Source organism: Diceros bicornis, chromosome 10, assembly GCF_020826845.1.
Source record: "Diceros bicornis minor isolate mBicDic1 chromosome 10, mDicBic1.mat.cur, whole genome shotgun sequence".
Taxonomy (NCBI): Eukaryota; Metazoa; Chordata; class Mammalia; order Perissodactyla; family Rhinocerotidae; genus Diceros; species Diceros bicornis.
Window position 1 is genome coordinate 79038306 of NC_080749.1, and position 26085 is coordinate 79064390.

The window sequence follows — 26085 nt, forward strand, 5'->3', positions numbered from 1 at the left end:
TACCATCTTGGTGGTTTAGGGGAGCACGGAAACCACTGGACAGGCTTCATTTCTGGGGAAATGAAGAGAACTTGTAACCTTAAATTAGCAATTCCTTTTTCTCCAGACGACCAGCCTTTACTTATTATCAATAATGTGTATTTGAGATGATCTGTATTATTAAAAACTATATTAAAGAGAGTTGAAAGCAGTGTGGGCCTAGAAAGCGTCTGAGACTTGAGGTCTGAAGGTCTGTTTCCAGCCCCAGAACTATCAGTTACTGAGCCGGCCACTAACGTTGGGTGGGCCTTTGTTTTCCTACTTGTAAGGCTAAGAATAATACTACCTGATTTCACAAGTCTGTTGGTGAGGATCAATTGTGAGAGTCCGGTATGTGAAGTCCTTTCTAAAACTATGACGCACTCTACAAATGCAAGGGTTTAGTATTGTTGTTATACTCGATCATCTTCACCTCTCCTACCATCATATAATGTCAACAATGTTCCTAAGACTTGTTGGGAGGCCCAGACTGGATTTGAGGGAATGGGTTAGGGCTCTCTCTCCACTTCCTGTTTCCTTGCTCTGGTGAGTGGAGGCAGTTCTTCAGGGTCTCTGAGCAGAGAGGCAGAGCAGTGGGAGGCGAGGGCTAGATTTGTTGGTTCATCTGTTCAGTGGGCTTTGTTGTGGGTCGACACATGCCAGGTGTTTGGTAAGCACTAGAGCAAAATGAACCAAGACCCTTGCATTCTTGAGAATCTGAGAGTCTAACTGGGAAAACGACCTTCTAAACAGTGAGGACAATGTCAAGGTAACTGCTAACCAGGGGATGTCCTGGGAGTCCCGAAGAAGCGTGATGGTAGCGCCAACTGGAGCAGAAGTGACTGAGTCAGGAGGGGCTTTCTAGACCGAGACGTCTATGGTCACAGTCCCCAGGACCTAGAGGCCTTTTACCCATTGAGTTCGGGCGTGGGCCAGGGGATCCTGAGCATTACTTGGCTTTAGAATCTTTCAACTCAAAGTATGTTCCCTGGATCAACAGGCTCAGCATCACCTGGGAGCTTGTTAACAGAAAAGACAAGGTCACCTTGAATTCTATTTCTGCCTTTCATCTTAGTCATTTAGGTTCTTCATTTATTCGTTGTCACTTCTTGGGGAGCTAGGGGATTCTTTAGGGAAGTTTTTATTCTCTGAGTTGTTTTCAGAGCAGTTAGTTGGAAAGAGGTACTATCTCTTGTTGAAAACTGGGGGAAGTGTGAATTTCCTCTTTGAGTTCTCTTAAGATCTCTTCCTGGTGATCTAGGCTTTCTGTTTTGGGGGGGCACATTCCAATGGGGGCAAGAACTAGTCTTTTAACCAGTTATTGGCATAGAGGAAGTGTAGGCTCTTGCTGTTCTCACTAGCACTGTATCTGAATTTACTAAAGAAGCTTCTCTGGTTTACAGGGTGCTGATGACGGAGATTGGTGAGGATTTGGATAAATCTGATGTGTCCTCATTAATTTTCCTCATGAGGGATTATATGGGCCGAGGCAGGATAGCCAAGGACAAGGTGAGTTATCTTCTTCTTGGTTCATGTTCCCGAGAGCCTCTGAGAAGCTAGGGGATGCTCTCCACGGTGTGAAGAGAGGGAAGCGGGCACTGGAGCAGGGAGACCCAGGCTGGGGTGAAGGCGGAAAGGGAGAAGAGGATGGGTTTTTTCATATAACATTGATGGGAAGGGAATTGGTTTATGAGTTGAGAGGAAATAGGGTGATATCTTCTGATGTGGCCTTGGGTGTTTCTTTCATCCTTGTATTTTATCCTTTATTTGTGTAAACTTCTTAGGCCTGGCTTATCCATCAGTTTCTCTCCCGGGGTTGACAGATCATCTGGGAGCGTTAGGGAGTCCCTAACCGTCCCAGCACGAGGGAGTCTGCTCGTGCTGAGGAGAAACGGGTGGGAAGTGCCAGTCCACTCTTGCTTTGCTCTCCTCCTGCCTCTCTCCTCAGCTAGCTCCAGGTCAGTGAGGAGTCATTAGGCTGCCTGTGGAGACGGGTTGGGGATGGTCCTTGTGACTGATCTATCCGGGGAATGGCCAAAGTAGAGATTTGGGGTTGAAAACCAGGTAGGGGTGAAGAGCTCAGGGATGTTATGAGGGCTGGAAAAGTGTTTAACTTCCGGCTGGCTCTGTATAGTCCTGCTGACCTAAGGACCAGCCAGGAGGAGCCCGGGTCTCCAGTATATGACAATATGCCCTTGAAGGACCTGCCTCTGAGGACTCTAAGTCGTTGCTTGAGAATTTCCTCATGTTCCTCAATGATTGTAGTTTCTGAAATCTGGGAACATAGAGTGACTGTATGCTATCAATGCAAAATGGGAAGGAAAATGAAAAAAATAGAACTTTTTTGGTGTCCCCTAATCAACTTATCTCCCAATCATTTATATGGATTTAATTATGATTATTATTTTTAAAAATAAAGATAGCACTTCAGTAACCAACAGAAGGGAAGTAAAACCGAAAGCATTATCTGTTTCTGAAATATAGTTCTTTCACAATCCCTGTGGTCCAGGGTAAATGAGTAGCAAAATGCCCTAACCTTGTAATTTTGCAGCCTGATACCGCCTGAGTCAGAAGGAATTGGAATGTCCAGCATTGATGAAAGTATATTAGGAACTTCAAAACCGTATCATTGGGATTTTTCTAGTGAAAACTTCCCCCCAGCTACCTTCTCTCTTCCTTTTACAGGAAAGCCCTTAGGGTTTCTCAGTATGACGCCAGCCTGGCCTTCGTTTTTAGGCCTGCCCTCTCACAGTACTCCTCGATGACACTGAGTGGCCCATGTGTCTCTCCCCAACCTAGGTACAGCGTGGCCCCCAAAAGACTTGCCACCACCTCTTTGCTGAGTAAAATGCAGGAGTGTCATTTGCTCCTGGCCTTGGAGGGAGTATGAAACAGAGAGGTCTGGTTTGGGATCACTGAAGGTCACAGAGGGCTCTTCTTGTCACATTTTCTTGCTGTTGTAAATCACATGGCCTGAGGTTTGCGTTTGGGGCTTAACAGTCAACCCTGCTGACCTTTGTTTCTTGTTGGTGGCTCTCTTAGAGTTTCTTGGATCTTGTGACTGAATTGGAGAAACTAAATCTGCTTGCTCCAGATCAGTTGGATTTATTAGAAAAATGCCTGAAGAACATCCACAGAATAGACCTGAAGACAAAAATCCAGAAATACAAGCAGTCTGGTAAGCAGAATTTGGGCCTCTCAGTGGACAAGGGAAAGTACCTGGGCATAGTAGGTTTGGTTAGTGAAGATTCATCTTTTGGGTGGGTGGATGGAACAGAACCTGAGTGTCCACAGCCCCTGCTAGCCTGTGGCTGGAGATCATATCCCTTTATATACTTCATATCCCAGATCTACTGACTTCATCACCCCACGCCCATGACCACAGAGTCGCAGCTCTGCAAAATGCCACGAAGCAGTTCTTAATATTCCGGTCTTCAAGAAAGAGTCTGCACCCACATTTTCTGCATAGGCTGGCGGCGCTGTGGACATTCAGGGCTTTTGAGTTTATGCTGAGCCCTGCTGTCTTGCTCCAGTGTTTGGCCTGACCACTATCCAACCCTGGGTGGTATCCTGTCACTGGGATCTATAGTTGTCCTGCACATGTCCTGACTTTCACAAAACCTCCTCATGGAACGGGCACCTTTTTTACCGCTAACCCCTCCCACCATAAAGGGGACCAGACTACCACTGGTCTTCTCTCTCACGCCACCCTTCTCCCATTGTCTTTTAGACTCAGCCTCAGCGTGAGCTCTGCTAGCAGTCCATTGCCACCACAGAGTCACAGCCTGAAGGGCATAGCCAATACCCAGTGATCTACACACAACCCCCCTTCCCTCCTAAATGACTGATAAAAGGTCAAGAATAGGACTGGCATTTCTAGTCCATTCTTTTTTCTTTTTCTCCCCAAAGCCCCAGTACATAGTTGTGTATCATAGTTGTAAAGTTGTAGCTCTTCTATGTGGAACGCCACCTCAGCATGGCTTGATGAGCAGTGAGTAGTTCCACGCCCAGGATCTGAACCAGTGAACCCCGGGCCGCTAAAGTGAAACGTGTGAACTTAACCGCTGCGCCACGGGGCTGGCCTCCCTTTAGTCCATTTGTGTTTTTTTTTTTTTTGTGCGGAAGCTCAGCCCTGAGCTAACATCCAAGCCAATCCTCCTCTTTTTGCTGAGGAAGACTGGCCCTGGGCTAACATCCGTGCCCATCTTCCTCTACTTTATATGGGACGCCGCCACAGCATGGCCTGACAAGTGGTGCGTCAGTGCGCACCCGGGATCCGAACCTGCAAACCCCGGCCCGCAAAGCAGAGCTCGCGCACTTAACCGCTACACCACCGGGCCGGCCCTTAGTCCATTCTTAATGACATTGGTGGAAGAGTCATCTGATCTGATATTTTGAATTCAGTAAGGTGGCTGGAAAGTTTAGGGTATTTGGAAAGATGATGATTGATCTTGGATTGAGCCGTTATTGAAGATTCACTTGATAATAATTTGTAAATCGTAACTCGGTACCTTTCTTCTAGCTCGAGGAGCGGGAACAAGTTATGTAAATGCTCTCCAGGCATCTCTTCCAAACTTGAGTCTTAAGGATCCTTCATATAACTTAAGGGTGAGTGGAGCAATGTATGGAGTCCCAGCGTGAAACAGTTTCAGGACTTGGATAAAAATATACATATTCTCACAGCATGTACTTTATTTAATATCTAAGAAAAATTGTGATAGAAATGTGCATTTGTTTTTAAAATATGTATAACTTCTTATGATTACAAAGCTAATATGTGTTCATTGAGATTATTTGGAAAATATAGAAAAATATAAAAGGAAAATAAATCACCTCTGTCCTACTACCTAAAGACAACCATTGGTGTTATCTTGGTTATTCCCTTCCATTCTTTTTTCTATGTGTGTTTATTTGTGTACCTACATATTCAGTTGAACATTTTTTTCATTGTTCATTTGTTCCTTTGAAAATTTAGCTTTTTAAATAAAAATATGTAGGACATGCCCATGGACAAAAAATTCAAAATGGACTAAAATAATCTTTAAAGTATGCTTCCTCCTACCCAGTTCCTTTCCCCAGAGGCAGCTGTTGTTAACCATTTTCTTCTCCAACCATCCAGAGATAGACTATGCATATATCATATTTCATTTTTGTTTTTATCTTTTGTACAAATGGTAGCACATTGTGACCATTGTCCTGATCTGAGAGTTTGTGGGAATTGTTCCATATGAATCATATGGGACTCTGCCTCTCTTTAATCGTTATTTTTAATAGTGAAACATGTTTCCATTTTCTAGATATGTACAACGTGTTTAGCCCTTGTGTATGTACATTTAGATTGTTTCCAATCTTTTGTTAATACAAATAATGCTTCAAAATAAATGTCCTTGTATTTACCTCTCTGTGCATTTGCTTTTTATTGAGGTTATTTTAACGATTTCAGCAAAAGGTTTGTGTTATTGAGTGATTGATTTGTGAACTTAAATATCACACAGTCATTTCTGATTGTTGTGTTAGTAGATGGTGCAGGGTATCATCAGAATTGTTCTTTTGGTTAATTTTTTATCTTGAGAAGTTAATCTTAGTATAATCTCATCCTAATCCCCATAAAAAGATATGTGGCGCTTGTAGTGAGGACTTAGACCACAGTGCAATTTCATGGTTCAATTATAAACACTTTCATAAAAGTCGTGATGAAAACATTAACTACTCCTGTAATATAAACAGTTTCATGGAGAATATGAGCTGTAAGAGATCCCATTGAGAAATAGAATTTCACAGCTAAAATGGATATTAAGAATTATATTGTCTAACCCCCTAGTTGAGCAAATAAGGAAATTTAGGCCTAAAGAACATTTTACTTTTTATTTTTATTTTTTCTCCCCCCAAAGCCCCAGTAGATAGTTGTATGTCATAGTTGTACATCCTTCTAGCTGCTGTATGTGGGACGCGGCCCCAGCATGGCCAGAGAAGCGGTGCCTCAGTGCGCGCCCGGGATCCGAACCCGGGCCGCCAGCAGGGAAGCGCATGCACTTAACCGCTAAGCCACGGGGCCGGCCCAGGCCTAAAGAACATTTAGTGATTACCCACCTCTAACTACTGCCATAGCTGGGCCCAGTCCATGCTCCTCCCTCTACACTGTGGTGTGTTTAATAAACTACATACTGGTCCTGCCATAGATATATCTGTCATTTTTTCAAGAATCAAATATGCTTTCTGTTGTCCTTCTGAATGTCTGTGATACCAAATCATGAGACAAAACTGATTTAGAATTCAGATCTGGGTTTTCTGAGCTTTCTCTGCTGTTGCCTATCTAATACAAATTATACTGTCATTCTTGTTAAAAGCCTGCCATATTTTCACTACTGTCTTTCTATTTTGTTAATGAAAGTAATTGTATTCACTGTCGATGTAGCCTATTGGGAACCCACATGCTTTGTGTGTAAATTTCTTCTTAAATTTGCTATGTTACTCTGTGACCCTGATCATTGATTCATTTAGTAAGTAGGCACTGTGGCATATGAATTCAGTGAATTTCTTACAAGATACAGGAGCTGAATATCTGGATGTTAACTCATACAACGCTGCAACAGTGCTTTAAAAATTACAGTGGCGTTAAATGACATGGATACTAACATTATAGAATAAAAAAGTTGTATGACTACAATATAATGGTTTTTAAATCTAGCTTTGATTTAATGTTATATCTCTTTAATAGTTTGTAAAAGTGAATAATGCACACCCATGTGGGGTTCCAAATTCTGCCTAATATCGTCAGCCTCTGGCTAAGTCACTGATGATTAATGGTAAAAGCAACTTACCTGTTTTTCTTTAATTTAGACACCCAGACTTAGCTACAGACACAGCTTAATGAATAGTGTACTTCTCTCTTTTGGCTAGGATAGCTTCAGAGGAGAACTGTCATTTGAAAGCTGAGCGTATCAGATGGTTGACAGTGTGTGGTATGTGTACCTTACACAGGACCTGTCATCTGAGAAGAGAAAGGGTTGGTTCCATCTTTCATTCTCTGATTAACCCCACTCTAGCCCTCAGACGTGGTAGCCGATTATCCAAAACCAAGCCATATGTGGCTTGGGTGTAGTTAGGCAATTGTGGGAAAACAATAATTGGACGTTCATGAAGCACTTCCATGTGCTGGGCACTGTGCTGACTGCTTTGTGGACATTTAATCTTCACAAAAATTTGCAAGGTAGGTACTATTATTATCTTCATTTTGAAGATAAAGAAACTGACATATAGAGGTTAAATAACTTGCATAGCTAGTAAGTGGCAGAGTCAGGATTCACGGCCAGGTTTGGCTAGAGCTCTCACTCTCAAGCACACCCACGTGCCTCTGTGTTAAAGGACCAGGTTGCCTGTCAGTCGCATGTTCCCTCAGCTCGACCTAACTTGGAGCCATGACAGCAACCCAGCGTAATGTCCAACTTTATAGAGCTGTTCTGAAACATTCTAATGTGCTAGTTTAGCTTATTTACACGTTCATTGTATTTTCGTTTTTTAAAAAGAAGAGTTGCCTTGTTCTTTGGCTATAGAGTATGGGATTTATGGAGTTAATGGCTCTTGCTCTTCTTCTTTAGATAATTTAACTGTGAATGCGGTATTTTTGTTTTTTCCTGGGTAAGAATCCTGTTGAGATATTTAAAGAGGTGTAATATGATGTGCCTCTGAAAAACTCACAGGGAGTGTGACCTTATTCTTTATATTTGAAGCTCCAGAATGGGAGAAGCAAGGAACAGAGACTCATTGTGGAACAACATCACATTCAAAGTAAGACCAGCTTTTCTTTATATTCGTTTTTTATAAATGCTTGATGATTTAAGTACAAAACGTTGCATTTTTAGAGTTGGCCATTTTCTTTATCTACATATTTGAATTAAGCTCTCAAAATAAAAAGCAGTTAAACTCGTAAAATGTGTTCATTGGCATTTCTAGTTGTCTTTTGAATTAGCTTGTTTGAATGTAAACACCTCTTACTCCATCAGCTTCATCGTCTTGGCTATATATATTTTTTTAATTTTTTAATTTTTAATTTTTTTTTTTGTGAGGAAGATCGGCCCTGAGCTAACATCCATGCTAATCCTCCTCTTTTTGCTGAGGAAGACTGGCTCTGAGCTAACATCTATTGCCAATCCTCCTCCTTTTTTTCCCGCCCAAAGCCCCAGTAGATAGTTGTATGTCATAGTTGCACATCCTTCTAGTTGCTGTATGTGGGACGCGGCCTCAGCATGGCCGGACAAGCGGTGCATCAGTGCCCGCCCGGGATCCGAACCCGGGCCGCCAGTAGCGGAGCGCGCGCACTTAACCACTAATTGGCTATATTTTTAAGAGATATGACCTTTATACCTGAAATGGAATTATAACCAGGCTGTGTTAAATATTAATCTAGCCATGATAATGAGCCATGTGAGGCCGAATATCCAGCAGCTGGATGAAGAAAGGTTACCAGGATCTTGTTTTATAGCCCATTTAATAAATCTAGGTACTCTACAGATGACTCCTCCCTCCCATAAAAAGAAAGAAAAAAAATACAATAAAAAACCAGTAAATTCAACCCATACGATCTCTCTCATCTCTCTTAAAACATCAGTACTCCATCCCATCATTTCTAGAAAGCATATTCCTTTGCTTGTCTTGAGTCCTCCTCGAAGTGAGGGCTGAGACTCAGTCTCTCACTGCAGTGGAGATGACTGTCTTCAGAACTCCTGGAGGCAGATACGGAGGGCTCAGTCTTAACCTGAGGAGCTGGGATTGTCCTGTGTGCAGTGGGGATCGTGCATGTTGTGAGTACAGCAGTGGCCTGATGGAAGCATTCTCTGTGGCAGGCCCCTTGCCAAAATCTTCTCACTCAGCCTACATGCTGTCTGTGTACCCCTGGAAACTAAGAAGCATTTTGCCCAAATTAGCCAGATGGCACAGCTCATGCCTGTCATTCTTTACCTAAAATTTCACTCTCCAGCAAAAGCTACTGAGAAGCAAATTAATTCCTGAAGTGACAGCATGTTTCTTAAAACACTGGTGAGGTGGTAAGAATTAGCATTCCAAAAGCTGTTTAAAGGGAAAATAGGAGACCGGGTGGATTTGGATAGAAATTAAAAACAATCCGTGTGCTTTCCGTTGTGCTCCCTGATGGCAGGTTTATCCTTGATTGTAATTATACAGGTGAGGAGGTAAAGACGCTGCCAGCACCCCTGGGAACCTTAGGAGAGCTAGTTACCTGCTTCTGCCTGGACATGGTTTATTTGCTAATAAAAGAAAAAAGCATTCTGATAACCTGGCCTTTTTTTTTGTGAGGAAGATTGGCCCTGAGCTAACATCCATGCCAATCCTCCTCTTTTTGCTGAAGAAGACTGGCCCTGAGCTAACATCCGTGCCCATCTTCCTCCACTTTTGTGGGATGCCGCCACAGCATGGCCTGACAAGCGGTGCGTCGGTGCGTGCCCGGGATCCGAACCTGGGCCGCCAACAGCGGAGCATGCACACTTAACTGCTACGCCACGGGGCCGGCCCCAACTTGGCCTTAATCTAATAGAAGTTTAAAATAATCAAACCATGTATTCACCTTAATTTGGACTTCCAAATAGATTTCAGCTGAATGATAGTGATGATGATGAGAACTACAATTTATTAAGCTCTAAGTGCATTAACCTGAGATAGGCGTAGTACATAGATTATTTTCTGTTTTTTCCTGTCAATCTATGACTGCTAAAATACAAAAAGATAAACTGAATGTCCTCTTAATTCCAAGTAGCAGACAAAACCACTGCTAATGTTTGGTTATATACCTCTAGACTCTTATTTTTTAGCATATATATGTGTAAGTATATGTGCACAAATACATATTTTTAAGTACATTGGATCAATATTATATATATTATTCAGTATCCATTTTCACTTAATATATCCTGCATATCTTTTCATGTCGAATACATAAAGATCTCTCTGATCCTTTTTAATATTGCATTATATTCCATTATCCATACCATAATTTATTTAACTAGTTTATGTTACTCTTAGACTGGTAGACTCTTAGGTTCTTTCCAGTTTGGGGCCATTATATCCTGTTGTTCAGGAGATACTGTTGACATTTTTGCACACTTGTTATATTATTTCCCTAGGATAAACTTCTAGAGGCAGAATGTTGGTTTAAAAGCTATTGCTAGTTGTCCTTTAAAAAGAGTGTTTCAACTTATATAGCGCTAGCATATGAAAGTGCTCATTTCCCCCAAACCTTACCAATACTGACATTTTCTTTGCCTGTCTTTAGAGATTATTTCTCATTTTTGCAGCAGTCTTATAAAGTAGATATTGGTATATTTATCCTAGAGATTAAAAAAAAAAAACCCTGGGCCGGCCCCGTGGCTTAGTGGTTAAGTGCGCGTGCTCCACTGCTGGCAGCCCTGGTTCGGATCCCCGGCGCGCACTGACGCCGCGCTTGTCCAGCCATGCTGAGGCCACCTCCCACATACAGCAACTAGAAGGATGTGCAGCTATGACATAGAACTATCTACTGGGGCTTTGGGGGAAAAATAAATAAATAAATAAAATTATTGAAAAAAAAAAACAAACCCTGAGACTTGAGGAAGAAGTTTGCCCAAGATCACAGAGCATGTCAGTGATGGTGCCAGGACTTGAGCCAGCCTTTTATGGCTTCATAGCTGGTGGTTTCTCCAGCTCCCAGGGCTAATAAAGTCATTTTTATCTAACAAAATTTGCTTTAGGCCCATCTACATTTGCTAAGCTCACTGTCCCCTATCTTGCCGTTGACATTTTATTTTATGATCTCCCAATATCCCTGGCCTAAGAAAACACGGCCGTCTGTTCTATCGGTGGCAAGCCCACTCTTTCTCCTTCCCTTTCTCTTCTCTTCGGGCTGTCAGGCTCTCTCCGTTAGGCATTGTCCAGGGTCAGCACGTGTAGGAAAGCTATTGATATTGTTGGGTGGGGAGGTTGTGTGATCCCTGAATCAGGCTAAGAACTGACCCGTCACCAGGTCCTCCCCTGGAGAAGGACAACGGAGAGGCTTCTTTTACTTGCTATTTAAGCAGTGTTCCTACGTAACCCGTTTAGCAGGGGGACTTGCATTTTCTTGTCAGTTAGGTTTTTCAGTGTGAGGGTGGAACCTTGGGGCTGAATGTAGCCGAGGAAAGAAGAGTCAGTAGGGAAAGAAAACAGGGGAGGTGAACAGGTGTGACATGAACTCAGCCAGCATGGGGGCCGGCCCCTCTCCTTCAGCTTTGTAAAGGATTTCTCTCTCGTCCCCCAGGAGAACCAGTGAAGACTTCCATTCAGGAATCGGGAGTGTTTTTGCCTCAGGTACAGATTAAACGACCTGATTTGCTGTTGTATGGTATGCACAGTATCTGTGGAGAATACTGACTACTTTGAAAATATCTGCCTATTAAGAATTCTTTGTGACAGTGGGATGCTCAGCATACTGTTCTCTGAGAATGCGTCTAAAGGGGAACCTGGTTGGAGTGGGTTGCATTAGTGAATGCAGGAAGATTCCAAAGTGGCACTTTTCTTCTCAGCTGAGTGTGAACATAGAAGTAAGCAGTGACTCTGAATCTGGACTTGTGCTGGCTTTTTCTTAGGCTGATACCTCTTCTCCATAAGGAGAGGCAGTAGAAATCCTCTTTTTTTGCTGGTTTGGAAAGATATCACTTGTACAACCTCAGGTTACTGTGGAAACATATGACCCATCTTTTCCCTCTGTTTCAAATTATTTTTATCCTGCAAAGCTAAGACACAAGTAAAGAGACTGCAATTTTCATTAAAATTAAATAAAAACTGAAATAGCTTGTTTGTCTTAAGCACATTATCCAAAGAGAGGACAAATTTGGTATTAATGGGAAATGTCAGCTATGATGACTTTAGACAGCTTCTATTTGAATGACTCATCTGCCAAAGAGATGTTTAAGGAAATCCAAAAGAATACGTGGAATATAGGTGGGACCTTGTGGAAACAGCAGTGTCCAGAGTCTTTAACAATCCCTGCTTTCCTTTCCAGCACATACCAGAAGAGAGATACAGGATGCAGAGCAAGCCGCTGGGAATCTGCCTGATAATTGATTGTATCGGCAATGACACGGGTAAGTGTGGAATGCCCCTGCAGTGAGGTCACGGCACAGGCACGCTGTCTTCATTGGAGTGATCAATCCTAGTGGCTGTGATAAACTGCTGCCCATACCTGTGGTTTCACACACGAAGGGTAGTTTCTCACTCACATCGCAGTCTGGTGTGGGTTGAGCTGCAGGGAGCTTTGTTCCGTGTGTCTTCATCATCTGAGGCCTTGGAGTTTTCCACAGGAACCTCTCTATCTGGCTGGTGGATGGAGGAAGTGCGTGGAGGATCTCACAAGAGATTTTAGGGGCCGGGCCTGAAAGTGATAATGCATCGTTTCCACCCACATTCCGTTGGTTAGAACTCAACTCATGTGGCCCCACCCAGCTGTAGTGGACAAGGAACTTAGTCTGGCCGTGTGTCAGAAGGAACAGGAACAGGGACTTGGGGAACATACAGCATTGTCTCTGGCACCAAGGTGTAATTTGTGAAAGTTGGGGAGCTTTAGTCTTGCCTTTCTGTGCTGGATGCTGCGGCTGAGGGGAGTCCTGGGATCCAGAGGAAGGTTTAAAATGGAAGGCTTTCTGCTTCAATATTATCAGATGCGCATCATTTCCCCACCAAGATAGACTGAAAGCTTTTCTGGGGAACATTAAAAATATGATAAATGTGTGCTCACTTTGAGGCAGTGTGTCCCTTAGTTCTGCCATCTGTACTTTGGCTGGTGGCCTGCGTCTACTTGTGTGTCACCACTGTTTGGATCTGAATTTATTCTTTTGCTCAATTGTTGGATATCTGACTCAAACTGAATCAAGTCACTGGTGACGCAGCAGAAGAGAATGAGAAGAATCTAGATAAGTAGTGTAACATTATGTTCAATTATTTATCTCTTCCTCGAAAGGAATGATCATTATATTTCCACAGTTTTCCAGCTTCTCAACATTCTCTTAGAACGAGCCAGAACATCTTTTAGGCTCACTTAAAATGTTACCATGGTGAGTTTTATGAGAAGAGGATCTGAGAGAAGGTCAAATTAGCAGATATTAGGCTGAATTTCCCAGGATTTCAAATATGATCTCACTTTCTCCTGTCCTATTTTTGGTTAGATGTGAGAGATGCTATCTCCTCAGCTACAGATAAATGTCCTTTCTTTTTTAGCCATTAGTAGCCATATAAGAATGAGGAAATATTTTCTCAGTGAGTAACTTCCTGCTTTAAAATAGATTGTATCATTGTTCTCTACTTTTGGTTGTCATCACTTCTGCCTCATTCACCCAGCTGCATGTGGTGCAGGGTGTATGTCTGTTGTATGAAGAGAATCATAAACATAAAGGCTTGACCTGCTGTGAATTTGTGGCTAAAACCCAGAGTTTGTGCTTGCTTCGCTTGCTGAGTTGTGGGCCTCGTGGGCAGGGCCAGAATGTATATTTGTGTTTTTCTGCATTACAGGAGCCTGGTCAGAGTTGGGCCCTGGAATATGACTGAATGAGTTTGAATCATGGTTCTGCCATGTCCTCACTTGTAGCCCTGGGCAATTTTCCTAGCCTCTCTATGGCTCAGTTTTTCCTCTGTAAAAAGTGTTAATAACCACACCTACCTCATAGGGAGGGTGGGAGAGTGAGTTCAGACTTGTCAAGGGCTTAGAGCAGTGCCTGGCACACTGTAAGCATGTATAAATGTCAGCTAACATTTTTCCGCTTTGTTTAATTTTACTTGCAAACTGCTAAGCGAGAACTTGCCATGGCTTTGTGCTTGGCACATGGGGTCTGATCCCAGACAAGTGCGAGACAAGAGAACTGGGGGCCTGAGGCCTGCGCTGGGCTCGGGGGAGACGGGCATGTCCCCACAGGCTGGGGCTAACTGGAATGGAGGGGATTACCCGAGCCGGGTAACTTCTGGGGAAATACCCAGGTGGAAAGCTGGGCAGGCCACTCCTACCAGTCATCATTATGAATGGGTTTGGTGGAGAAAGAGAATCAGAGTACAAAAACCAGGGTGAGGGAGGGCAGGGAGTGGCAAGACCTGGTAGGAGAGAAAGATGGAAAGGAGGGTGGAATTAGAGGAGGAGCCTGGAGCACCTGTCTTTGGCCTGAGAAACGAGTAGGTATTGGCCTCGGGTGCATTTGTACATCTTCCTTGACTCAAGCCCTCCCAGCCTCTAGGAACAAAACAAATAACTGGGCTTGAACTACTCAGACAACCCCTCGGGCTCAGGTGGCCAGTTGACAGGCTCATCGTGTTGTGGCTTTTCTCAGCTAAGGGGTCCTGAAGCCATTCACATGCCCAGATGAGACTCAGTGCAGCAGGAGAGCCTTAATTAATATGAAGTGGAAGACAGTCTCCTCCTCTCACGCTCTCTTTAGGCCTTCAGCTCTTCATTTGCCAACTCCTCTCTGGCCAGTTTTTCCTGGGGACCCCAGGCCTGGAATCCTGCTTTGGTTGACAGTGGTCTTCATTACTTACAGCACTCTTCGTTTCTTATGTCCATCTTAACAGCATGCGGGCTGCATCTCGAGTGGTTGTGTGGTGTTTCCTTTGTCTCTTGCCTCATGAACTCTGTCATTTGGTTCATGTTGAACATTTGGGAGGAGGGCAGGAGTCTGGTAATGAACATTACTGACAACTGAAACGGGGCTCTGAAAGAAACAGACAGTAATATGATAGGACTAACTTGGGGGTGGTAGTGATCAGAGTGTCAAATTTATTAAAAATCCATATGTGCCAGATACTTTGCTAATTCCTTTACATGGATTCTCACTTAAACTTCATAAATAATATTGTAAGATAGGTCCTGTTATTCCCATTTTCAGGGTGGGCTAGCAGAGCCCAGTGAACTCCCTTCATAACTTCTCTGTAACTGATAGAGTGGGATTTGAAAGCGTGGCTCCAGAGCCTCTGCCTCAGCTCCTTTGCTGTAATGTAGTTTCTGTGAGGGTGGGGAGCTTGCCCATCTCCTTACTCTGTGTCTGCAGAGTCCTTAGAGCAGCGCCCGGTGCAGAGGAGCTCCATAAATGTTCGTCAGGTGAGTGAGTGAGGAATAAGCTCTGTGGTCTCAGTGTTTCTCAGACCATACCTTTGTATCTGTAGAATTTAGCAGACTCTCTTATACCTCTCTTCTCCTGTCCTCAAAAAAATTAGTCTTTTATCCAAAGACTATGCAGGTTCCCCAAACATTTATAGGTTTACTCTTTCTTCATCCCATAAATGTTTACTGAGCACCTTCTATGTGCAAACACCATGCTCGGCCCTGTGTGAAGCAAATGTGGAGTCAACGAGGTAGGGTCTGGTCTTGGAGCCACATTGTAGACAAAGATAAGGTTATTCTTTGGTGGCTTGTTTGAGGTCAGTAACCTCTTGGAGCAGACAGAGAGGCTTAAGGATTTGGGGCTAATTATCTCAGTTTGGTAGAATTAAAAAATAAGTCCTCGGTGTTGGGCTGTCTGTGTCAGTAACCTAGCAAGGCTAGGCCTGTGCTAGGCCCTGCTTCGCGTGCCCTGAAGTAGCGCTGGACTTTTGATCCTGTTAGGAACGGGGAAGCGAATGTCTTACATCTCAGACAGATGGGCTGGGCCTTGACCTAAAGCTCTGACTGGGCTTTTAGGCTCCTGAATAAAAGATGGTGTTTGCAGATTTTCAGAGGAAGTGTTTATTCCTCTTTTCTCCCTTGCTCTTCCTGAAAAACTTGAAGATTTTTTGTGCTTTTTAACCAGGCTAAGACTCAGAATTTTCTAGCAGACGCTGCCGATTTACCATCGTAAATCTTGCGGAAGTAAACCTTCTCTTCCAGTAGAGCCACAGAAGTCGTAACAGCCAGAAGCAGATAGTGGAGACGCCTCAGAGCTTGGCTGCCCCTCAGGGTTACCTGGCCTCTTTCCCACTTTTTCCCTTAGTGGAATGGGCAGCAACCCAAGTCAGTAGCATTTTCCTGTACTAACACCTGTAGGAAAATATCTTCACAGAGAATCAGAGCAGCCACTGTGGTCGCTGCTCCGGAGCTGTGAAGACAAGCGGCGAGCGACATCTGAGGTGGCAGCTGGAGGCCTCGTCAGATGGAGCAGCAGCCACAGGCTGCCGCCAGCTTCAGTGCCGAGGAAGCGCAGCGTCCCCTCCTTGCTCTCCTGGGATCAATGTCTATTAACGTTGGCTTCCTCCTGGGGCAAAAGAGCAGGAAATCTGTGGTAGGCACTTTTTTTCCTGGGCGTTTTTACCCTCTGAGACTAAGCAGCCATTCAGTTGGGAACCTAGCATCACTAATGCAACTTCCCTTCACCTCAGTCACCCACAGGCTGTGCTACATCGCAAACCCTTTTTTAACAGACAGCATAAATCTAGGGTCTAAATGAGAGTTGGAGGTCCACAGTCACTTATTGGAGACCCTTGTATTTCAGAATTTAGAAGTTCTGAGAGTTTAGACAGATGACGTGGTACATATGCTGTAATTTGTAGAACACTCCAGTGGGGTCTAGTGCGGCACTCCAGAAGGAGTGGATATTCACACTGCCCGGGGTAGACAAAGACTGTAAATAGCCCCTCATCAGTTCAGGAAAGGTTTGCCACAAAACGAGTTGGGGAGAAGAGCTTATGGTTTTCAGAGCTTTGGGAGTTTGGAATTGTGGATAAGGAGTTGTGGGTATGTGGAAGAAGAGAGTACGTGTAGGCTGCCTGAGGTACCCAGAAGCCTCTCTTGATATGCAATTGACATGTCTATTATTGATATTATTTTCTCCTAAGAAAAGCTAGTCCAGAATGAATTACTAGTAATCATTTGTGCTTAAAAAGAAGACATTTAAACAGTAGTTTATAATTTCGAGTGTGTATGGATTGTCCAGTAAAACTCCCTTGGTTGGTCTGTCTGCACAGATGGAAAGCTGGATTCATACAAGGCTGCCCCACCGCCCACGTCCTCGCTCACTCTTCTGTCTGTTGTTGTTTACCATCATCTCCCCATCTGGGGGCCTTTTTTTGCCCTGTTTTTTCAGGCCCCAGCTTAAATTATACCTTTCTGATCATCTCATCTCCAGGTGTCGGAAACCGCACTGATCTTCTCTGACTGAATTTCCCATTCACGTTTGACCTCGGAACTCCCCTGGCTGCTAAGATTATCCTGCTGCACTTGCGTTCCACCCATGTGCTTTATAGTAGTTAGAGCGGGGCTTCTTAAAGGTGCTCAATGTGTGTCAACAGACCGGGGAAGCCTTCCCTTGTTCGTGTTCAGTCCAGACTTGCGTTTAATGGACACCTTTTCACAGATAGTGTCAAGATAAATGTGCGCTCATTTTAGATCAAAACAGATTCAGATTAATGAGGTCGTCACATTTTACTGTATTTAGTTTTGGGGCTTCATCTTGATAGTCCCCAAGCCTGTGGGTAGAGCTGACCCAGCCCTTCACTAACACCCCGGTTCTAACTGAAGGAAACCCTTCTCATTTCAGGAGGTCGATTTCTGAAGAACAGTGTGCAGAGATATGGCTGGGTCGGGAGTGGGAGTTTCCAGGGGGAGTAGAAGGAGAAGTGGGACTTTTGCAATTCGTTGAAGTTTTATTTCCCAAACTCAGCACCGAGGTTTTTCTTCCCCTATTTGTGGGAAAGGACAAGGAAGTCACTGTGATACATGGATGCAGAATCTGACTGCTGTGTGCCTGTTTTGGGTAGGCTCCATGAGAGACACACCACAGGTTCCATTATTTGTGATGTGAAATGGCTGCCTTTATTTTCTTTAAAATCAATGTCTTATATTTGAATAAATACTCACAATTTGCAGAGCATCTATATGGAAATCCCATTCATCGGATCCTCACAGCCACCTTTTGAAGAACACGGTGTAGGCATTAGTATTAATCCCATTTTATAGATGAATAAACTAAGGCTGTAACTTGTTCAGAGTCACACTGTCCCCATCCCCTTGACCCTATAAATTAGACTGGGCTGTCTCCAAGTTCTTGTTGGCCCAAGAGAGAAAGTTGCAAATGCAGCTAGCATCAACCCTCCCCATGTGGTAGAGGAAGGGCGGGGTATTAGTGGGAGATGTCGGCTGTGACGACTTCAGGCTGTGTCTCTTGAGCGACTGTGTTGCCAGAGGGCTGCTCCGTCTTGGACTGGGGCCCCTCCGGATTTGGTTCTTCTTGGCCTTATTCTGGGCATTGGGGGCCTGTATGGTTTTTGGCTTCACCAGCAGCTTTAGCCTTTTTCCTCCTGTTCTATTCGGTAAGGACTTCCTGCCCCAGACCTCAGATTCCCATCCCCTTCTTAGCCCCTCTGCGGGCGTGAGTTAGTCCTCTTGCAGGACCGGGCAAGGTCCGACCCAGCATGCTGGTGGAGGAGCCAGGACTTAAACTCAGATCTTGTGGTTCCTCTGTTGCCTGGCACCACACAGCTGCCTGCTCACTGCTGTGTGACCTACATGGAAAGAGATGGAAACCACAGGACAGCGTTTGTTCTGTCCACACCCTTGCATATCACATGAGCATGGAGAGGGAGACTGTGGCTTTCTTACAAGGACTTTGGTAAGGGAGGAAATCTGTCAGTGAAGAGAGGGTCTTGAGGGAAGTGAACAGGCTGAGATAATAAGTGAACGAGAGCTTTGAGTCTGGTGTCTGCCTGGCTGCCTCTCTCCCCTGGAGGAGAGAATACCCCATGGTTAGAGACCCGTCAGTCCTGAAAGTGAGTTTGGAATCAAACAGTAGTGATGGAACTGGGGTCCAAGTCCAGGTTCTATCGTTGTGCAGTTCTGGGTTTCAGCCCGAGCACAGTCCTGGGGACCGAGGCCTTGCCTACACCCCCAGAGGCGATGGCCAGGGGAGCAGTGCTGCTGGGCCTTTTCTACTGCACTGCGATCCTGTGAGGACAGGTGAGTTATTTACTGGGTTATCAGCAACCTTGTATCATTTCCCTGGGAATCCTTATTTATCATAGGTTTTAAGGAGATTGGCATGTTCTTTATATCTCTTCACTGTTATATGGTATGTAATTCATTGTTTTCACCCTTCCTGTGGGTCAGGCAGAGGAGAGAAGTAAGTAGCCTAACTACGGTCTCAAGTCGTGGTGATTATCATTCCCTTTTCTGGACTTAGGTGGTGAATTATTTATCTAATACTGTGTATAAATCACTCCAAAATTCAGTGGCTTAAAACAACATTACTAATGTATTTCTCTCTCACTGCTTCTGTGGTCAGGCATTTAAGAGTGGCTTGGCTGGGCTCTTCTGGCCCGGAGTCTCTCAGGAGGTGTGGTCACATGTCAGCTGGGCTCATCCGAAGGCTTGGTTGGGACTGGAGGGTCTTCTCCAGTTGCTCACTCCTGTGGCTGGGAAGGTGGTGTGAGGTCTTAGTTCTTCCTGTGGGCCCCCACAGGACTGTTGGACCACGTGGCAGCTGGCTGCCCCCAGTGGGCTGTTCAAAAGAGGGAAAGAGCCACGGGGAACCTGTATCCTTTTTGTCATCTGGCTTTGCAAGTCACATAGTATTCCTTCTGCCACATTCCACTCTCTAGGAGTGAGTTACCAAGTGTGGTCACATTCAAGGGGAGGGATTACACTCTTATCTTTTTAAGGGAGGAGTGTCAAGGAATTCGTGGACATATTCAAAACCGCTCTCTCTGGTAGGATGTGGGGCCCCAGTTAAACCCAGGTCTCTGAGTGACCCTGTGTGAATGTGCACAGATACTGCTCATAGGTGGGGAGTTCAATTCAGAGCACTCAGGCCAGCTCTTACTTGTCCCGTGGCTAGTTATTCCAGCTTTTTGTTTACCCAAGGCTGTGTTTCCTTTCCTAGCTTTTACCTTTTTCCTATTTCCTGCAAAGAAACCAGAAGAGAAATTGCAATTGTTTACTTTTACTTTTATAGTTTATTAGAGGTTGGTAAAGTTTGCAGGGCAAGGAGGTTGAAACTATTGGTTGAAGCTGTGAGTTTCTGAATTATTTGTGACTATCCAGACTTCATCTTGTTCCCACTTAGTGCAGAGGATTGAGAATTTATAGTAAACAGTGATGTGGTACCTTCAGTTATTTATCTCCCCACTCCTTTCTGACAGATTTTAAAAAGGGAATAGGAACTAATTTTTATTGAGTACCGGGAGCTCTATTTGTATGATCTCATTTAATCCTCACAGCATTCTCATCGCGTGGGGATCATCACTTCCATTTAAAGCTAGGGAGACCCGCTTCCTCAAGGTCATGGCAGCCCATGGGTGTGGTGAGGTCAGTGTTGGGAGGCAGGCTTGTCTGGCGTAAAGTCTGCTTTTTCCACCGCCTGACGCTGCTTCTCCAGGCAAAGCCAATCCAGGATTCCTGGAAACTAGGAGGAGAATCTTTGGGGGCCCTGAAGGGAATCTTGGCCCACTGTTCCCCCTGCTCAATCAGAGGTTGCACTGGGAAGCAGGTCACAAGAGGAACTGGGGAGTCTGGAAATGGCCCCAGCTGAGATCCAGGGGCCTCCGTCTCAGCCCACAGCAGGTGGAGGTGAGGGAACCCCTGACCTGTGCCACCCTTTCTGCAGCTCTTTGGACCCAGAACTGGATCTGTGCTCTGCAGATGCATCTGTTCCTATGTACTCGGGTGTTATTTTAAGGAAGAGCCCTCTGAATGATCCCCAGCTTTGCTTTGGTTGGAGAGAAAAGCTTTGGTTGAAGAAAAAGCTCCCCCTTGGTTGGATTGCCCTGGAAGTGGGCTCAACCTGTGTCTGTGGCCAGGTGTGGGGGCGGCCTCAGGAAGGCAGGGTGTGACGGGACAGACCATAACCGCGAACCTGGGATGTGCAGTCACACATTTCATGATTCAGGTTGATTCGAGGCCTCCCATCCTGTTCTCGGGTCCTTCAAAGCCTCAAAATATGACACAACAGCAGAAACAGATGGTGACAGAGACCCGACTGTGCTTGGGGTTCTGCCCAGGGCCTCAGCTTTTCTCACTTGGCCTGGTTTCTTCCAGGGGCTCTTCGAGACACCTTCACTTCGCTGGGCTATGAAGTCCAGCATTTCCTGTATCTGAGTGTGGACGGTATAATCCACATTCTTCGCCGAGTTGCCCGGATGCCCCAGCACCAAGACTACGACAGCTTCGTGTGTGTCCTGGTGAGCCGGGGGGGCTCCCAGAGCGTTTTTGGCGTGGATCCGACGCACTCAGGCTTCCCCTTGGATCAGATCAGGAGGATGTTCATGGCAGACGCATGCCCTTCTCTCTTGGGGAAGCCAAAGCTCTTTTTTATTCAGAACTATGTGGTGTCAGAGGGCCAGCTGGAGGACAGCAGCAACCTGGAGGTGGATGGGCCAGCAGTGAAAAATGTGGATTCCAAGACAAGGCCGCCTGGGCCCTGTACGGTGCACCGAGAGGCTGACATCCTGTGGAGCCTGTGCCGAGCCGACGTGTCCTTGCTGGAGCAGCCCAGCAGCCCCGCGTCGGTGTACCTGCAGTGTCTCTCCCAGAAACTGCGGCAAGAGAGGTGAGCCACCCCGGCCGGGCGGCCCTGGACCGCTTGTTTGTTCTCCTGCCGCAAGGAGGTTCCTACTGTGCCATGCTTGATGCCCTTCTCTTCCAGGAGGAAGGACGAGTGTTCGTTCCCTGCTGGGTTCCCAGGAGTAAGATAGAGACCCTGCACACTTCCGAACGCTTGGTGCTTCAGGAGGTCACTTACTAGTCAGCTTGTAGTTTGGGTATTTTTCTTCAAAATTAAGACATTTTTAATTGTTTTTTTTTTCTTATTACAATAGCAATACTCTGCTCCTTATTGAAAAATACCGTGAAATATAGATGCTGAAAACAGAACATAACAAGCAATTATAATCTTATAATCCTTCTTATTAGAACCAACCTCTTAACCAAACCTTGGTGTACTGCCTTCCGTGTCTTTTTTGGATACCCACGCAATCATATATAAATATGCTTTGTAAGCCAGAATGGAATCATCACCTCCTATTACTTTATAACCTGCTTTTAGTCTGTAACAGTGCATCACATACATTGTTACATGTCTGTAGTCACATTTCCACAGCATCATTTTAGTGTCCGCAGAGAAGCCCATCAAATGGCTACAGCATCCTTTACTTCACCAACCTTCACTCATTGGACAGTGTTTTGCTTTCACAAAAAGAAAGTGTTCAGCGTCTTTGTCTTTGTGTTTATCCATAATTGTTTCCTTGGGGAAAATTCCCAGAGGTGGGATTACCGTGTCAAGCAGCGTGCATTTTTAAAGCCCTGGATGCATCTTATCGGACGCCCCCAGGACAGCTAGTCCAGCTTTGTACGGGCATGGCTGCGTCCCTGAAGATGATTCTCACCGACGCTGCCTGCTCTTTTATTTCCCCAAGTCTTGACAATTTGATAGGTGAAAAGTGGTACCTGTTCAGATCTGCAAGTCTTCGTTATATAGACATTTTGATGTTTATTGGCAAGAATACTTTTCTAAGGGAAACCTTGGTAACCTGGTTTCCGTTTAGGCTGAATGGAGCCACCCTCTACTTCAAATGTAAGATTAGCAGTCCTTTTTCTCCTGCCCCCTAATTACAATTTAGAATGATGTTTCTGAGCCACGTGTAGCTCTGGGGACCCCAGGAATCAGTCTCCTGGCCTGTGCCCCAGAGCCCCCTCAGTGGTGGCTCAGGGAGCCACCACTGTGCAGGGAGGCGGGAGCAGGGGTCTCAGCCTCCCAGGGCAGCCAGCGCTCCACAGGCCAGCGGTATCATTGGCCTTCTACATGCACCCTACACTTGCACAGACGATCCAGGTGGGTTGTCGTGTGGCTGGTGTCTCCCCAGAGTAACACTCAGTGGCCCCTGGGGGAGGGGACTGGTCGTTGGGCCAGTGTGCTCAAGCTGATTTGGATCACTCACCAAGCGGCTTGTGGAGCGTTTAGAAAGGAACAGTTTCAAAGCATTTTCACATCTGTTGGCTCGTGTCACCCCAGTGACAATCTGTCTCCTCTCTCTGATATCTGCATGACATAAATTTGTCCCTTTCTCGTTCCCTCCAGAAGACGCCCCCTCCTGGAACTGCACATCGAGCTCCACAGCTGCGTGTATGATTGGAACAGCAGAGTGTCTGCTAAGGAGAGGTACTACGTCTGGCTGCAGCACACTCTGAGAAAGAAGCTCATCCTCTCTTGCAAATGAAAAGACCACCGCCCTCCTTAGCCCTACAGTCTCCCTCCATCACTAGCCAGAGTGGGGTTTGCAAGTGTGTATGTGTGGTGTGGGTGAGATGAGGTCCTGGCCATGCTGAAGTGACCTGTGCGGAATGCTTGGTGGGAAGGGGTGTTCAAACTACAGCTTCTGAGGTGGAGGTATTGGCCCCTGTGTTGGGCCAGGTCAGTGTTGAGAAGGAAATGGCTTGGAAACTTGAAAAACCAAGTCCTGGCTGACTTGGGCACCTCTGGAGTATGTTGCCTTCCATCGTAACAATCAAGTAAACCAGAGCTAAAGATAAGCACTTAGAGCGCTTGCAGTCAGAGAGTGAATTAGCCTGTGGGTATCCATACTCCATGTAGAAAGTGAAATCAAAATACAGAACAATGAAATCAGAACATAACCACCACCTATAATCTCACCTACCAGAAACAACCACAGTCAACTAAAACTTTGTGTATTGCCTTGCAAAGTTTTCGATGTACACAAGATCTGAATGTCAGACAGGGTGGCTGTGTTAGTCTGTTCAGGCTGCTATGACCAAGTACCATAGACTGAACAGTTCTAGAGACTGGGAAGTTCAAGAGCAAGGTGCTGGCAGGCCTAGTGTCTGGTGAGGACCCGCTTCCGGTTTGCAGATGGCCGTCTTCTCGTGTCCTCACATGAGGAAGAGCAAAGACAGGAAGCGAGCTCTCTTGTGTCTCTTCTCCGAAGGGCACTAATTCTGTTCATGAGGGCCCCACCCTCGTGGGCTGATCACCTCCTAAAGGCCTCACTTCCTAAGACCATCACACTGGGGGTTAGGATTTCAACCTATGAGTTTTGGGGGTGGAGGGCACAAACATTCAGTCCATACAGTGGCTTTATGATTGGAGGTTGCTTGTCAATCTAGGACTCAACTGGCATTGTACAGCTCATGAGGTAAACCTTTCTGGAATTTGATGGCATGGCCTGAAAGGATACCGTTGTTTAAAATATCTCTTGAAGGCTTTTTAATTTATTTATTTTTGTATTTTTTAAAGTTGGTTTTAAGTGGCGTGTGTCTCTGTGTATGTTTGTGTGTGTTTTGCCATGATCACCGGAAGAAGGCTGCAGAGCATGGAAGGAGCCATTTTCCGACCATTCAGAAGCGGTTATCTCTACTTTACAAGTTCTTTTGCTATTGTTGTGTTAATGAGTGTGGGACTCCTGAGTGTGTCTTTGAATTTCATGTTCCTGAGGAGTGCCGGCAGGAATGATGTACACACCTGGACTCATGGACCAGAACCCTGTGTTAGTCATTACAGAGGAAAACTGTTTGAGAGCAATCTGCGCACTTTTGTCTCTTTTGTTTGTCTTTGGATTACATTATCTTTGTTAACACCAACCATCAGTCAACCCCCAGGTCCCAAAGAGAAGGTGCTGAGTGTTTGCTTGTGTGTTTTGCTCACTGGCAAGGGGTGTGGGGTGGAGTAAAGAGGGGCTGTGGTTCCACGCTCAGGCTGACAAACAGGAGGGATGAGGCCTTGCCGTCCTTGGCCACTTCACAGAACTGTCCGGAGGGTGAGATGAGGGAGCCTGTGTGGTCACATCCCACAGGAGGCTCTGGGGTGGCCTCGGTGCTGCCCAGTGAGTGTAGCTGTTGTTACTACACCACGCTCTCACGGGGGAGTTCTTTCGGAAAGGTTGAAGAAACCTTGAACAGCTGGTAGGATCTTGGCAGGTTGAGATGGAGCAGAGAATATGTTGCAGGAGAGGAAACAATCAAGTGGAGGGACAAATGGGAAATACAAGTCGTGTTTTAGGAACCTGGGGCGTAAGTTCTAGCTGGCGTGGGTGAGCGTGAGCAGTGGTGGGTGGTAAGCCGGCAGATGACTGTGGGTCAAGTGGGAAGAGCCTTGAGGGCCCCATCTTTGTCATTTAGTCACTTCTCAGGCAAGTAAGTTATTTCCCTCACTTTAATAGTGGAGTCTATGACTCCTTCTTTGCCATTTTTGTATATGAACATTTGATTACTAAATGTTTGTCTTATTCTTTTTCATTGAGTATAGTTTTTTAATGAAATGTTAAAGAGAATTATGTATAGATAAGAATATAATGAATCCCCTTATGCCCACAATCTAGCTTAAATAAAATGTTCTAAAATATAGATGAAGACTCTTAAGATACTAATTTAAGTAATAGTCCTAAATATGAGAGAGAGAAATGCACTGAATTGTTTCTGACCTAGTAATAGCCCCAGACAGAATTAGCCAAGTGCTCAGTAATAGGGGCATGGTTAGGATGAGGTGTCCACTGTCGGCAATTTTCTGTAGCCACTAAAATTATATATACAAACAATAAGAGCTTACGTGGAGCTGTTCTTAGCCCATTACATGAACTACCTCATTTAATCCTCAGAAGAGCTCTGTGAGGTAGCGTTATTGTCCTCATTGCTATTTCTTGTCATTTCATAGATGGGGAGAGTGAGCAAAGTGATGCTCAGCCCGGTAGCTCACCCGCGGTCTCCCCACACTCGCACGGAGACTCAAGCCGTGAAGGAAGCTGCTTCGGGGCCCAAAGGCTTACCCGCCCACATGCGGCCTTCACAGGGAGTGACGTAACGTGCAAGAGGCCCGTGTGTTGACGTTACGTGTAAACGAAAGCGCTGGGGGGCCGGCCCGGTGGCGTAGTGGTTAAGTTCGTGCGCTCCGCTTAGCCGGCCCGGGTTCGCAAGTTCGGATCCCGGGTGCAGACCTACAGCACTCATGAAGTCACACTGTGGTAGCAACGCACATACCAAAAAAAAAAAAATAGAGGAAAGATTGGCACAGATGTTAGCTCAGGGCCAATCTTCCTTGCCAAAAAAAAAAAGAGCTCGAAATAATGTAGCAGTACACTTTTTACAGTAACTAT

At 45.3% G+C, this 26085-nt stretch overlaps 1 protein-coding gene across 7 annotated transcripts in view; it reads left to right on the plus strand.

Moving 5' to 3' along the window:
* Window positions 1–25740, plus strand: part of CFLAR (CASP8 and FADD like apoptosis regulator) — a 42311-nt gene extending 16571 nt beyond the window's left edge. For 4 of the 7 annotated variants that reach the window (XM_058549577.1, XM_058549578.1, XM_058549579.1 and 1 more), the window contains exons 3-10: window positions 1422–1527; window positions 3061–3196; window positions 4541–4626; window positions 7749–7806; window positions 11303–11352; window positions 12047–12128; window positions 21023–21533; window positions 23061–25735. In XM_058549577.1, the coding sequence (XP_058405560.1) occupies window positions 1422–1527; window positions 3061–3196; window positions 4541–4626; window positions 7749–7806; window positions 11303–11352; window positions 12047–12128; window positions 21023–21533; window positions 23061–23199 (1168 nt within the window). In that variant the 3' untranslated portion in view covers window positions 23200–25735. Of the gene's footprint in view, window positions 1–1421; window positions 1528–3060; window positions 3197–4540; window positions 4627–6930; window positions 7025–7748; window positions 7807–11302; window positions 11353–12046; window positions 12129–21022; window positions 21534–23060 lie in introns of those variants that run through there. The other 3 variants (XM_058549581.1, XM_058549582.1, XM_058549583.1) reach the window with 3 other exon arrangements.
* The last annotated feature ends 345 nt before the right edge of the window (window positions 25741–26085 follow it).